At 40.0% G+C, this 12,732-nt stretch overlaps 2 protein-coding genes across 7 annotated transcripts in view; one reads left to right on the forward strand and one right to left on the reverse strand.

Annotated features, from left to right (window-relative positions):
* LOC146984495 (band 4.1-like protein 1) overlaps nucleotides 1–2,972 on the forward strand; it is a 45,538-nt gene extending 42,566 nt beyond the window's left edge. For all 4 annotated transcript variants that reach the window (XM_085781636.1, XM_085781635.1, XM_085781633.1 and 1 more), the window contains 2 exons: nucleotides 362–478; nucleotides 595–2,972. In XM_085781636.1, the coding sequence (XP_085637762.1) occupies nucleotides 362–478; nucleotides 595–600 (123 nt within the window). In that variant the 3' untranslated portion in view covers nucleotides 601–2,972. The remainder of the gene's footprint in view (nucleotides 1–361; nucleotides 479–594) is intronic.
* Nucleotides 2,636–12,732, reverse strand: part of cntn3a.1 (contactin 3a, tandem duplicate 1) — an 85,626-nt gene continuing 75,529 nt past the window's right edge. For 2 of the 3 annotated variants that reach the window (XM_085781640.1, XM_085781637.1), the window contains exons 16-23: nucleotides 12,465–12,614; nucleotides 12,060–12,130; nucleotides 11,330–11,564; nucleotides 10,128–10,243; nucleotides 9,719–9,905; nucleotides 8,767–8,879; nucleotides 7,168–7,336; nucleotides 4,862–6,337 (exon numbers count right to left, since the gene is read on the reverse strand). In XM_085781640.1, the coding sequence (XP_085637766.1) occupies nucleotides 6,246–6,337; nucleotides 7,168–7,336; nucleotides 8,767–8,879; nucleotides 9,719–9,905; nucleotides 10,128–10,243; nucleotides 11,330–11,564; nucleotides 12,060–12,130; nucleotides 12,465–12,614 (1,133 nt within the window). In that variant the 3' untranslated portion in view covers nucleotides 4,862–6,245. Of the gene's footprint in view, nucleotides 3,459–4,861; nucleotides 6,338–7,167; nucleotides 7,337–8,766; nucleotides 8,880–9,718; nucleotides 9,906–10,127; nucleotides 10,244–11,329; nucleotides 11,565–12,059; nucleotides 12,131–12,464; nucleotides 12,615–12,732 lie in introns of those variants that run through there. The other variant, XM_085781638.1, reaches the window with a different exon arrangement.

Below are 12,732 nucleotides of genomic sequence, written 5' to 3' on the forward strand. Positions count from 1 at the left end.
CAAGTATGTTAATTAAGGAAATTACATATGCAAAGAAAAATGACTGTGCTTTGCAAGCAACAATTTTTTTTGTCATTATGGGTTGATTTGGCTTTTACTTTTTTACTTCATAAAATCTCTAAGGTGAGATGAAATACTTTTGCAGCAGTGCAAAGCAGCGCAATGATATTTAATTTAAAATATTACATTAAAAAAAAGGAGTGCTCCCATTTGAGAAGCTGGAAATGAAAATGTATAAAAGTAGTCTCCACTTTGAACTGGAACTCAGTCTGGAGCTGGAGGAGACAGACATGAACAGATATCTCTGGGAAAGTTATATGAAGTTCTTAAGGTGTAAACACAGTCTAATCTCTCATTGCAGGCTCTGGCTATTGCAATACAGGAAGCCAAGCAGCAGCATCCAGACATGCAGGTGACCAAGGCAGTCGTTGTCAGGGAAACAGAATCGTCAACTGAGGACCGACACGGTGTATTAGAGGTATAGGTGCCATCTTGACTCCAGAGGATAATATCTGGCCAGGATTTAGCCTTACAACCTCCTTTTGAAGTTCAGGGATTTAAGGTTGGCTGTCTTTTTCTTTTTTTAATCCGCAGTCCTGATTTGCTGAGACGAGAGTGCCCCCCTTTGGACCAGAAGTATCAGTGCCCGACCTGAAATTGCCACCCACCATCCCTACTGATAGACTACTACCAGTGGTGCTCAAGTGGAGGCTCTTGTACATGTTCACACACACACACACACACACACACACACACACACACACACACACACACACACACACACACACACACACACACACACACACATATGCACGCACATAAAAACACACAAAGCTAAACGAGGAAAACGAGGAAAAAAAGGAAAAAAAGAAAAAAAAATTACACATTCTTCATGGTCTTTTATCGGTTGACATTTATGCCACCGGAATAATTCCAAAACATCTGCAACAATTAAAGAGATAATCCAACTAAATTCCCTGCAAAGCTCTCAGGACCTCAATATTCAAACAACTTGCTTCAGTGCTCCTCAAAGGTCAAAGGGAATTAGCGTAGAAGGGGTTTGTTTCAATAATCTGTGCACTCATTCACACTGTGGAATAATCCAAGGTCACGTGTCATGTTGGTACCCTTTCCCCGCATAAAGTATAATTTGGAATATGTGAAAAAAAAAGTGGCCATGAAAAGTGTCTTTTACATGTCTGTCCTGCTGTACGTAATAATTAGAAATCATCAGACTCCTGCTGTGTGTGCTGAAAAAGAAAACTACTAAGTGTGTGTCTTACAGTCTGTTAATAAGTCAAAGAATCCATTACATGAAGTGTCCAGCGAAGCAGGTTTAAGTGAGAGAAGAAGTAATTTAATGTGAAGTTTTCCCTCCTGCATAGCCTGTCAAATGAACAAATGAGTGCCGTCCTATGGCCATTACACTGACTGATGATGATGCACTAATTAGACAGGATCATGCTGTGCCCATAAGGTCCTCTGATGATGTTTGTTAAGGAATAAACTTGGAGCTAGTCTGATCCCCAAACACACAAACACACACACATACATATACACACCCCTGTATCTCAGTTTTTACTTTGTGAGATTCCAGCTGCTGCATCGTGATGGATTTTGATTGGATGTTTTGAGAGTCTCAGCAAAGAATTTGTCTTTGAACATTAATACACACAGTGTAGCTGTTGTATTTATTCAAATGGTGGCAATGTAGTTTCTGAGCATGCTGACGTTTCAGGGTGAGCCCAGTTTCTTGCCTCCCCCAGCCCTTAGATGTGCTTTCAGAATTCAGCTGGATAGAAATACCACTTTGGCCATTTTGTGTAGTAAGAACATAGAGTAGGCTCGCAACCTTGTTGAAGCTGCAGAACGGACTGCTGCATCAGTAAAACAAGTATTTCAATTAATATTTGCATGATAATTTTTGCATTATTGGATTGTAATTGAGTAATATGGACATTAAGGCAAAAGAAGGATGGATCTCGAAACCCAGGTTTATGAAGGAAATAAGTAAAAAAAATCGTAAAGTACATTAGTATTCACAGTCTGAAGTGAGATCTGAGCTCTGACAGGAAATAAAGAGTATTCATCAGAGAAAGTGGAAGACATCAAGCACACAATGCGCGCTAATGTTTGTCAATTGCCCATTTCCAGTGACGGCCCGATACGCCACAGTTTATTCAACCAGTTACAACCTCTCAAAAGCTTCATATCATTCTCAGTCACTGGTGCTGTTTCATATATTTTTACCCATTCCATTTAATTTCCCCATCGAGGAAAGTAAATTTGTGGTGACTGACATTTTTCATAACTGTTTATTCTATGACAAAATCCTCTTTGTCTTTTAAGATTCTCTGCTGAAATGGTGTCAAGCATCAGAGCCCGTCCAATACTCTTTCAAACAAAGTGCAGTGTTAGAAATAAATGGTAGGAACATTATATTTGAACTTTTAGTTGTGTGTCATTTGGTACATGGATGTTAGAGGGATGCCATAGACATGTAGTGTGCCAAGTAAGGTAGCAGTCAAATTGTACAAACTCTGATTTTGTATGAAACTTAAACTTTATATGAACAAACTACTTTTAATTACAAAAGTGCCAGAAAGTCAAATGCATAAACTTGACATGGCAAACTTTTGCTTTAATTACAGTGTCTTTAATATTACCTCCTTGCGAAAGGCGTTTTTTTATACAAAAGTCATGTACTCCAATAAATCAATACACGCAGCAGCAAAATCACTCAATTGAGGAAAGGCAATGTTAAAAACTGTCATGTCAGGTTTATGAACGTATTACTGAGGTGTAACTTTGGCTTTCGGACACTAAACTTTAACAGTTAACATTTCACATGTGCAGTGTAACTCCTGTTGTGTTTCATATTTTGGTTCCAACTACTTTAAAGTGAAAGTGATCTCATGGCTATGGGTGTCAAACAGGAAGGTACAAAAAAGAAAAAAAGAAGAAGAAAATATGCAGCCATGCATAAAACCTTGTACTGTATTTTTGGTGGCGTTTGGTGGATTGTGAAGATGTCAAGTAGTTAACGGCCATGGGTTCCATGTACACTAGGGGGCACCAGTTACCTAAAAGAAGAGAGCTTTGCAGCAACATCAAGCAATCCCAGCTGAAATCCTCCTCGCTGTCACTCACTAGAGGCAAATTTACCCAAATCATCCTTGGATCAGTCTGGAAGGTCAAACTTTCCTCCCTTTGCTCAAGGAAATCTGACAGATAGAACCTGACTGTGATGAATGGCAGACTGTCGGCTGTAGCTCAGACAGTTGGTACCAGACTCTGATTGGACGACCTCTGGCTGACCCTTAAACCTATAGCCCACTCCTGTCTGTGCAGAGCCCTCCTCCTCTTCTTCCTCCTGCTCCACAGCAGCTTCATCTCCTCTTCCCTGCTGCTCTCCATTGCTTGGTGCCGTGTCTTTGCTGTACATTGTACTTGCGTTCCTTCAAAATGAATAAAGAGGAGAAAAAAAAGAAAAAGATGAGAGGGGACTCTCTGTTTGATCTCTACCATGTATCTGTGTCTTATTATGGCTGAAATGTTAATTTTAGGCCCTCAGGTGCTTTATTTTTCATTCATGAAAAACAATCCTATAAGTAATCTTAAATGCCTCTTAGATGTGTTTTTGCATTTCAAAAGGGATCTGACTTGTCAATAGCTTATTCTAACTTATTTCAGACAGCAGCAATAACTTATTTAATAAAAGGCTTTTCTTTCAATACTGCAATAAGAAGTGCAGCTCAGCTGTTTGTTTACACACATATAAATCCATTCTGTATAAAAACGGACATGCCCAACATTTAACATTGCGTGGGAAGATGATTTCTATGATAGGGGAAGTTATATCATCTGCTTAGTGTGGTGATATTCAGATGTAGGCCACTGATATCATGTCCTTTCAAGCTTCTGCTCTTCACATCAGATACTGTCGCCATTTCTGATCGCTCACAGTTGTGCAGACACAGCGTGAAGTGTGGAACAAATCAAAGTTCTCCCGTGTCTGAGGGCAGAAGGATCACCAAACAAATCTCAAGAAGGTGACAAACTTGCACTTAATGGATGGTATAGATCTGTGGATATTGATTGCAACTATGACTATCTGTTTTCACAATATTGATCAGATGCGTCCATGAAAGGATGCCAGGGAGAAATGAAAATGTGAAACAGGAGATGTGCCACACACTCACAACGACCTGGAGCACAGAAGTAAAGCTACAGCCGAGGGGCTTAAAGAGATTAACATTCACTAAATTGAATTAGCAATTCACATTTTGAAATTGCCAAGTCAAGCCCTGATCTTTTAATTGAATGGGAAAAGGCTTCTTGCAAGAAAACTCCAAAACCAAAGAATTCAAGAATCAAGTGTTCTTGTGTAGAGAAACGGGCTGAAAGGCTTTTGACACAGCTACAGAAAATGTTTGGTTAAACTTACTTCTGGTGCACCATAGTTCATCTTCCACAAAGGCTTGAAGATATAATATCTGCTTCACACTGTGCCTACTGTATCTTTTATCATGGTGACTTAAAAAAAATTGGAAGTATGAAATAATCAGACAAACCTTGACTCTCAAATGTGAGTGAGGTCAGACTGATACATTTATACAAAGCGACCCTGGCTGCTTATTCTTCTCCGTGACCTGGATGTTAAGTTAATTAAAAATGTAAAAAACGTCTTCATGATCTTGGAAACTGTTTGACAAAGATAAAAAAATCTTACCTCAAGGCCCACATATTAGCTTTTTCCAGAGCAAACTCTATCACTCCATCATTGCCTGGCTTGATGAGGAAGGAACACTGAAATAACACAACTTTTAGACCCTCTACAGTATGACATCAGAGAAGGAAATGAGGAAAATGGCATTATGTTTATTAAAAGCAGGTTGGTCGATTCAGACATCCTTAGCAACGCAAGTACATACACTGGCCAATCTCATGCCATACAGCAGCTGACATCCGCACTATGTAATAAGCTGCCCTGTGCTCATCATGAGAGATAGGAGAAAGGCATATTGTTTCTGAGCCGAAATGCCCAAAAACATGATCTACAAAGTAACAAAAATGAAAAAATAGCAACATACTCAGCAAACAGCAAGGTCTGTTATTCATAAATTATAGCATGAGTGAGCCAAAACACAATGGGGGAAAAACAGAGAAGGAAAATAAATAAAACGTGTCCTGAATAATAAAAATATGGATAATAATCATAAGACTTAAGGCTCATTTGGGACCTGAGGATTTCATACATACAGTGTACAACAATGCGGCTTACACAATGCTCAGTGTGCCTTTGTTACACACCTATTGAGGATGAGGGAGACATTGATTCATCAACACTAGTCTGCTGTTTACAATGGAAGCCATGTTGGGAGAGTGTACGCGCTGCATTTTCTCACAATGATACAACAGGTGGGACTGAACCACGTTGGCTCGATACCTTTGGCTCCAGTCAGCTTCATGGCAGCTCTTGAGGTTTTGATGTAACATGGTGTAACGCAAAAAGCATGAATAAAATCCAAGTTACAAAGGTCCCAAATTCTGGTTTGTCATAAAGCAATGAGGCTTAGCTCCCTGTTTTATTTTTATTTATTTTTTGGCAGGGATTAGTAACAGTTGGTTTTTCTTCTGAAAAAGTTGAGAGAGTTTCTCGAAAACAGTCCAAAGAGAGGAGGAAAATGACTTCAATCCATTGTTTTGTCTTAAGTCAAGCTTAAACTTCACTCATTTTTTAAGAATGAGTTCTTTAAGTACTTTAGCTCTCCTCCATCCCCAGATAAGATACAATCCTGACATCCAAGGAAACATCCAGTGGTACATACAAATCCATTTAACAAAACCTGCACAGCCCCACAGAGAAAGCATATACACATCCTATTGTGCATCACACAACATGGGTCCTCCAAGGTTAAATCCATATGAGAATACCCATCGGTTAGAAGGGAGCAGAGGAAAAAAAAAACATCTTCAAGGAAACTGCAGTCAAGTCACGGTCTCCTCTCAGTTTCATAAACACAGCTTCTGAAAAAGTCACTTCCTTTCAGTAACTCCTTTAAAAAGGTAGAGGAAAAGGGTCTTCCTCACAAAGAGATCTTTGTAGATGGAAGAGGAAAGACACTGTGGGGTAGGGAGCAGGTGGAAATGCTGCTGCTGCTGCTGTCAGTCTCTTCTTGTCTTTGACCTGCTGTTCCACCTCTTAATAAGCGGCTGTAGTGCCTGGAATCTGCAGACGTTTGTCATAGCACAGTCCTGGCTGTGAGGATTAGGGCTGCAAGGTTAACCAAGGGATATGCAGAGGCCTCTGGGGCTGCTCCTATGGCTGGGGAGCCTGAAATACACAAACAAACCAACATCCAACAGGTCTGATCGCTAAAAGTTTATGAAAACTTTTTGAAGCTACTTGCTAAGCTAAAAATGGTATAAAGAACAAAATATACTAAACCAACTGTAGCCTATGAGATGCCTTCGTAACAAGATCTCTGTGGTGTGCGTACATCACTAAATCAATAGATGGCACTGGTGCGCTATGCTCAATTATGGGCCGACCTGACTTTCAAAGAGCTTGACTACTGAGGCGGGCGCAGCAACAGCTATAGTTTGATTAAAAGGAAAAATCCACTTTTAACAACCAGCTTCTGGCAAAATTCTTTGCATGTCTGAGTCCATTTTGTTGTTTTATGATATATACTCAGTCTGTGGATAAGAGACTGTGTTTTACTGCTGAAGATAAAAGAGAGAAATGGCTTATTTGAAGACTCACTATTTTGCACCAACATTTAATGGGAAGAAAATACCTCATAAATATCAGAGATACCAACTTATCTACAGACAGCAGCCTCAAAAGACCATAACACAAGCAGCTGCAGAATATGTTGTGTTTGAGTACAAGAGTATATTTTTACACTTGCACACTGGTCCTTGATGAATACCAACAATGTCAGACTTTCTCTGGGATTTCTGGAAATCATCTGCAATGGTAGAAATCACATTAGAGACAAAAATATTCCTTATAAGTCCTGTACACCAGCGTTACTGGTGTCTGAAGGTAGATGTTTTCTACTTTGCCCTCACTCAGCTGAATATACATGTCTTTGCAATGATGTCTCACAAATGAAGATGGACATCATTTCCATGTTTCATGTGTCAGGACAGTCCCACCTGCTATCTTGGGGATGGTTATCTGGCGGCTGCTGCTGCCTTCCCCGCCCTCGCTGAAGGGTTTAATCTGGATGACGTAGTCCTGGTTGACTGGCAGTGATAACTCCAAGGAGGTGGTGTTGGTCTCCACCACGCTGGGCCGGCTGTGTTTGTCCTGGCTGTACATCACCTACAGGAAGCAGAGAGGGAAGGATAATGACGATTGGAGACATGGAACTATGAAGACACTCCAAAAATACAAGACACCATTCAGTTTCTTATTGATGCACTGATGAGTAAATCTGACTTCTCACGTTTTCAGACACCTCCATGAGATGTAATGTGCTGCTTCTGAAGCTAACAAGACTCAGTCTAAGTATTTGCACATAACTGTGTTGTAGAGATAAGCTTGGAGATGTAGACATAAGAATCAGTCCAAATGTTTCAGTTGCAGCTCGACTCTGGGCTGTGCAATGCAGAAAGGCCAGCTTTCAGATGATCAACTTTAGTGCAATGTAAGTAATGTGCACAACTGCAGAGCCATAGGCAGAGTTTTACATTCTAAATATAGGAAATTAACATACAGTATGTACCTTTTACAGTAGATTTCTAAGTCAAATGTCAGTGGTAAAGGATTCAAAACAACTTGAAGTGTACGCCCTGAAGTAATTAAGAAAATGTACATGTGTAAATAAATCTGTTACGGCAAGTCAAATGTCACAATGTGGGAAGTTGTATGTATTTCCAGCCATGACTCCCCATGAACAACAATTTTAAAAAGTTATAGATTTTGTGTGTGGCTGAAATTATCCGGCTAGAAATAAAAGGATGTCAGCAGTGGGGTTATTAAGGCTGTTATTTGTTATTTTGAGGAAATGAGGCAATTTGTTGAGGACTTAAAAATGTTATTCATATGCAGCTTTAATCGACCAATACAACTTCAGGATGAAATAGAGCATTGTGTGGTTCTCAATTAAAGGGACAACAAGGAGTTTTGGAAAAGCGAAGCCTTTTCACACTACATTTATGAGCCTCCGCGCGCACCGTGAAATTCTTTGACCGGTGCAAGACGGACTCATGTTTTCATTCATCAGGGATTAAAGTCAGAGGTTCGAAGACAATCACATACCATCCGACCATACCGTTCCGACCATAAATGGTGATTCGGCGGTGTTATTCTCATAACTCGCCACGAAACCGAAAGTAAAGAAAGCTGGTCGACTCGACCAGCATTTCTGCCACCACTAATAATAACAAAATAACGATAGTGGCAAAACGATAGCGAAAATGGGCCCATTAACAAGTGTGGGTAGCGTAGATTCATCCACAATAACGTGATACTTTTTTATAACCAAATAGAAACTCCTCGTTGTCCCTTTAACTACTGTGTGAAATCAAGATTTTTTATTTTTATTTTTTACTTATAATTGAATTCATGATTTAGTGTATTTAGTCAAAACTGACAAATAAGCACTCTACTCATATGAAGTAACTGGACCCAGTGACAGTCTGTCAATCTCTGTTATGTTACAATCTGTAAAACCATTTATTCGTCAGGGCTGCAGTCAGTTCCGTTTAAGCTTTCTCTACCGGAGAAGTGTAAAACTGTCCACTTTTTACCTTATACCCTGTAACTTCTGACTCATTCTCCAGAGCGTGTACTTGGTCCCACCTCAGGATGACCTTGGAGTTGGAAGTGTTCCACATTATTTTGACCGGGGCTTGACTGGGTGCTGGGGAAATATTACAGGAGAAGAAGAGTGAGAGGATGGAGAAAAACAACAAATTGCTCAGTCAGTAAACAATTACACAGCATTATCAGTTTATCATACCATCGTCAGGGATAACTCTTTGGAATATACAGTACATAATGTGATGAGATATACAGGGGATTGTAAAATAAGTCTTGTGGCAACAGTTATGTGCAATAATCACCATATACAGTACTGTATCATAAGAAGCTACACATCTGCCTCCCTTTGACCTACTGTGACCTACTTGTGGCTACTTGTGGAGTACTGATACTGTTCTGACTTGTGGGCCCCTGTTTTGTTTACAATCACATGTGCATGAGTACACAGCTCGCATGATACACACACAAGAATGGTAAGTGTGAAGCCATAAAAGAACAAGAGGAAGAATGAAGCAGGGGTGAAGCAAAATGCAGAGGAGTTGGCTGGTGTTTTTAGGGAATCCTGCCTCAGCTGCAAACATCTCATCATTTGCCAACTTGGCCTGTATGTCAAATCACCCATTGTGACCCTGTTCATGTTGGTGCAGTGCCGAGAAACCAAGCAACAGGCTTGTGAAAGTAAAGAGAGGAAGAGCAAGACTGCTGGCTGATGTAAACTAAAATAAAATATTGAACAAAAATGGCTCTATAAAAGATTGATGCGAGTAAATATTATTGACACATTTTAGGTTTCAGCTATACACAGTGTACTTACTGTATGTTGGTGAGACACACTGTCCAAGGAAATGCTATTGGTGAAATCATATTTATACTCCAAAGTGACCATGAGGCTATTATCAGAGATTCAAAAAAGAAGAACACAATGTAGTGAGTCCTTACGTGGTTTCTTGGTTGTGACATTGACTGTGACGCTCTGTGGGCCCATTCCAGCGCTGTTATAGGCCCGGAGGGATATGAGATAGGTACTGCTGCCCTCCAGATCCCTGATGAGTACTGAAGTTTTATTCCCCACTGTCTTGATCACTCTGGCTATGTCCTGCTTTTCTTTTTCACCCCAGTATCGCAACTAAAAAACACACCAACAACACACAGGTTATTCTTAATGGTCTGCAGCTGATTTCTAACTTGACACCTCCACAGTGTACAGTGGTTTGGGTGAATCCTGCAAAACCATGTTTATATAGCGTGTTTCACTTCATGAATGAATAATTATACAAACACAAAAAAAAGGTTGTTGGCACTATCCACTATGTCGTGTTGTGTGTGGGCATGCATGTGTCGGCTTGACCTCGTAGCCCAGGATGCGTCTGCGGTTGTTGCTCCAGGCCAGCGGCTTCCAGGTGACCTCTACTTCGGACGCTGATACACTCCTCGCCCTCAGCCTCCCTGGGGCTCTGCTGGGCTCTGAAAAACACGATAGTAAGAAGACATGGATTCAGTACACCCACACCTACAATATGACTTATTGAATGTTATTGACTGTAGCGTAGCTCTATCAAATATAGCTGTATTAATGTGTAGGAAGGAGAGAGCGCTTCAACATTGACATAACGTTGGATTTCACTGGAATTTGTGTTACTCAAAGTGTAGTATAACTTTTCTGGCTTTTCTACATAGACAACAGCCCCTAGAGTAATGCAATAATGCATATGTAGGACTAGCACAAGTACACTGAGAGGACTGCAAGTTCATTGGTAAATGGTGAAACATATAAAAATGTCTCTCTTCTCTGTGTCTTATGCACATATTTATATGGATAACATATATCTGTTGAATACAAGTTTTTACTTAAAATTTCTTATTAAGTAAATCATCTCACAGCCCTGCAACTATTTTAATTACTTAGCCAGACACAAAACCTTCATGTGCATGAAATAACTGCAATTTTTTAATTTCTTATAATAAACATCTTCTTTTTCTTTTGTGTGTAAACGACTAACCAAAACCTGCTCATGTCCCTACTGCCTGACTCCAATGTCACAGCTCCAGAAAACTTGTCGTCATCTTAATTAGTTTTGTTACAATGAAAACGATGTAACAAAAATTTCATGAACTCAGCTGACCTGGTTGATCCGGACTGTGCATATTGTGGCTAAAGAAATGAACAGTTTACCACCCTTGTCTGACTCAAACAATGCTAAACCTAAATGTGTTTGTCCCCTGTGAGATAACCAAACCTGTTTAAAATTTGTCAGAAGGTTGTGTTTGTGACTGCAACTTTAGCCAGAAGCTGTTTGAGAAAATATGTTTTCTACTGCTTATTTTAAAAGTGTCTGGGGCCACAATATTAAATCCAATTCTTACAACAAAGAAGATATTCAGTGATAGGTACGTGACAATTATCAAAAATACAAACAAAGGAATTACAGAAATAAAACCAAGCCAGTCTGATGCATTTGTGCAACGTATAATCACTGGCTGTGTTAGAGTTGTTGAACATTCCCAGAGAGAAATTAAAACAAGCTTTGCTGTAGCTGTAACAATACCCACCTTCCTCAGCTGAGTGGATGGTGGTCACTGGACTAAAAGGACCCTCTCCCTTGTTGTTGTAAACCCCGACTTTGACTTGATAAGGAGAGAATGGAGGGATGCTTTCATTCTTGAAGACGTATCTAGAGGCTTCTGGGGACGTGACAGCAGCCTGCATCCAGCCTTGTGCCCCAAGTGGGCGGAAAGCTACCACGTAGCCAAAGCCTGGACCGCTCTGCAGCTCCTCAGGAACAGGCTAAGGAAGTATGAGATGACTCAGAGGGATGACTCAAGATGACTGATATTAAAGATATTATACCTAAAAGTAGTGCAGCTATGCATGGATTAGGGCACTTAGGAGAATAGTGCTGAGAGTGGTACTGTACTTGCAAGCCTAGCATGAATTTATCACTGTCTGGTTAAGTGGTTTTATTCTGAGGTGAAATATAGCAAAACTATGAGAGAGTTCATCTCTGTCTGTTCCAGTTTCACATTGAAATAACTGAATGACAAAACTGACTGGAGAAATCCAAGTCACCTTAAAAACTAAGTTTATATTTCATTATATATAATATTTCAATTTTATTGTGATGGATTTCAATATCAAAATAATATACGCTTGTATTTTACACATAATATACACATTATACTAATGCATGTTTTTTTTTTATTATCAATATCAATTTCACATATAAAAACATATTTACATGTGCTCACCCAGACACACAAATAATCGAATGTATGGACCTACCTCCCAAGTGATGACCAGCTCTGAACGCCCACCACCACCGCCATTCACTCTGGCTGGAGTCACCCTGGGAACTAACAGATGAACACAGTGTTATGTCAGTTTGTAAACTCAAGTATCTGTCATTCAAAAGCAGAGTAGGGAAAGGGTACGACCTTTCTTAAATTCATACTTAAATGTGCGTTATAAAAATCCCAACACCTAATGATCTTTATGAGTTCGGCCCTGTGTTAAGTAAGACGTTCTTTCAATGTTGTGAGTATTGTGAGACAGTCTGGCTCTATTTTCATGTTAGTGCATAGAAATGTTCATAATGTATAAGTGGTAAGAGCTGTAAGAAGAATGTTTCTACATATGTGTCACTCAATGTTGTCACCAAAGAAAATGTGATGAGATGGGGATACATACGCATTTCTTTCGTGCGGGCCTTTTTGGAGGGTTTGCTGGGCTCTCCTGTTCCAATAGCGTTGGTTGCCAGGACTCTGAACTCATACTCCACCCAGGGACTCAAGTCAGTGACAGTGGCTGACAGCTGCTTCCCCCCAAGCAGCTCAGGAACTGAGAGACATCACAGAAATAACCTTTCATCAAAGCCCTGCAAGATCTGCCACTGAAACTAAGCCAAGCTGGTGATGTGTTATTTACTGTCATTTTACGTGTGGTGTTTGAAAAGAAT

Source organism: Trachurus japonicus, chromosome 7, assembly GCF_045865225.1.
Source record: "Trachurus japonicus isolate A0001 chromosome 7, Traja_1.0".
In the NCBI taxonomy this organism is placed as follows: domain Eukaryota; kingdom Metazoa; phylum Chordata; class Actinopteri; order Carangiformes; family Carangidae; genus Trachurus; species Trachurus japonicus.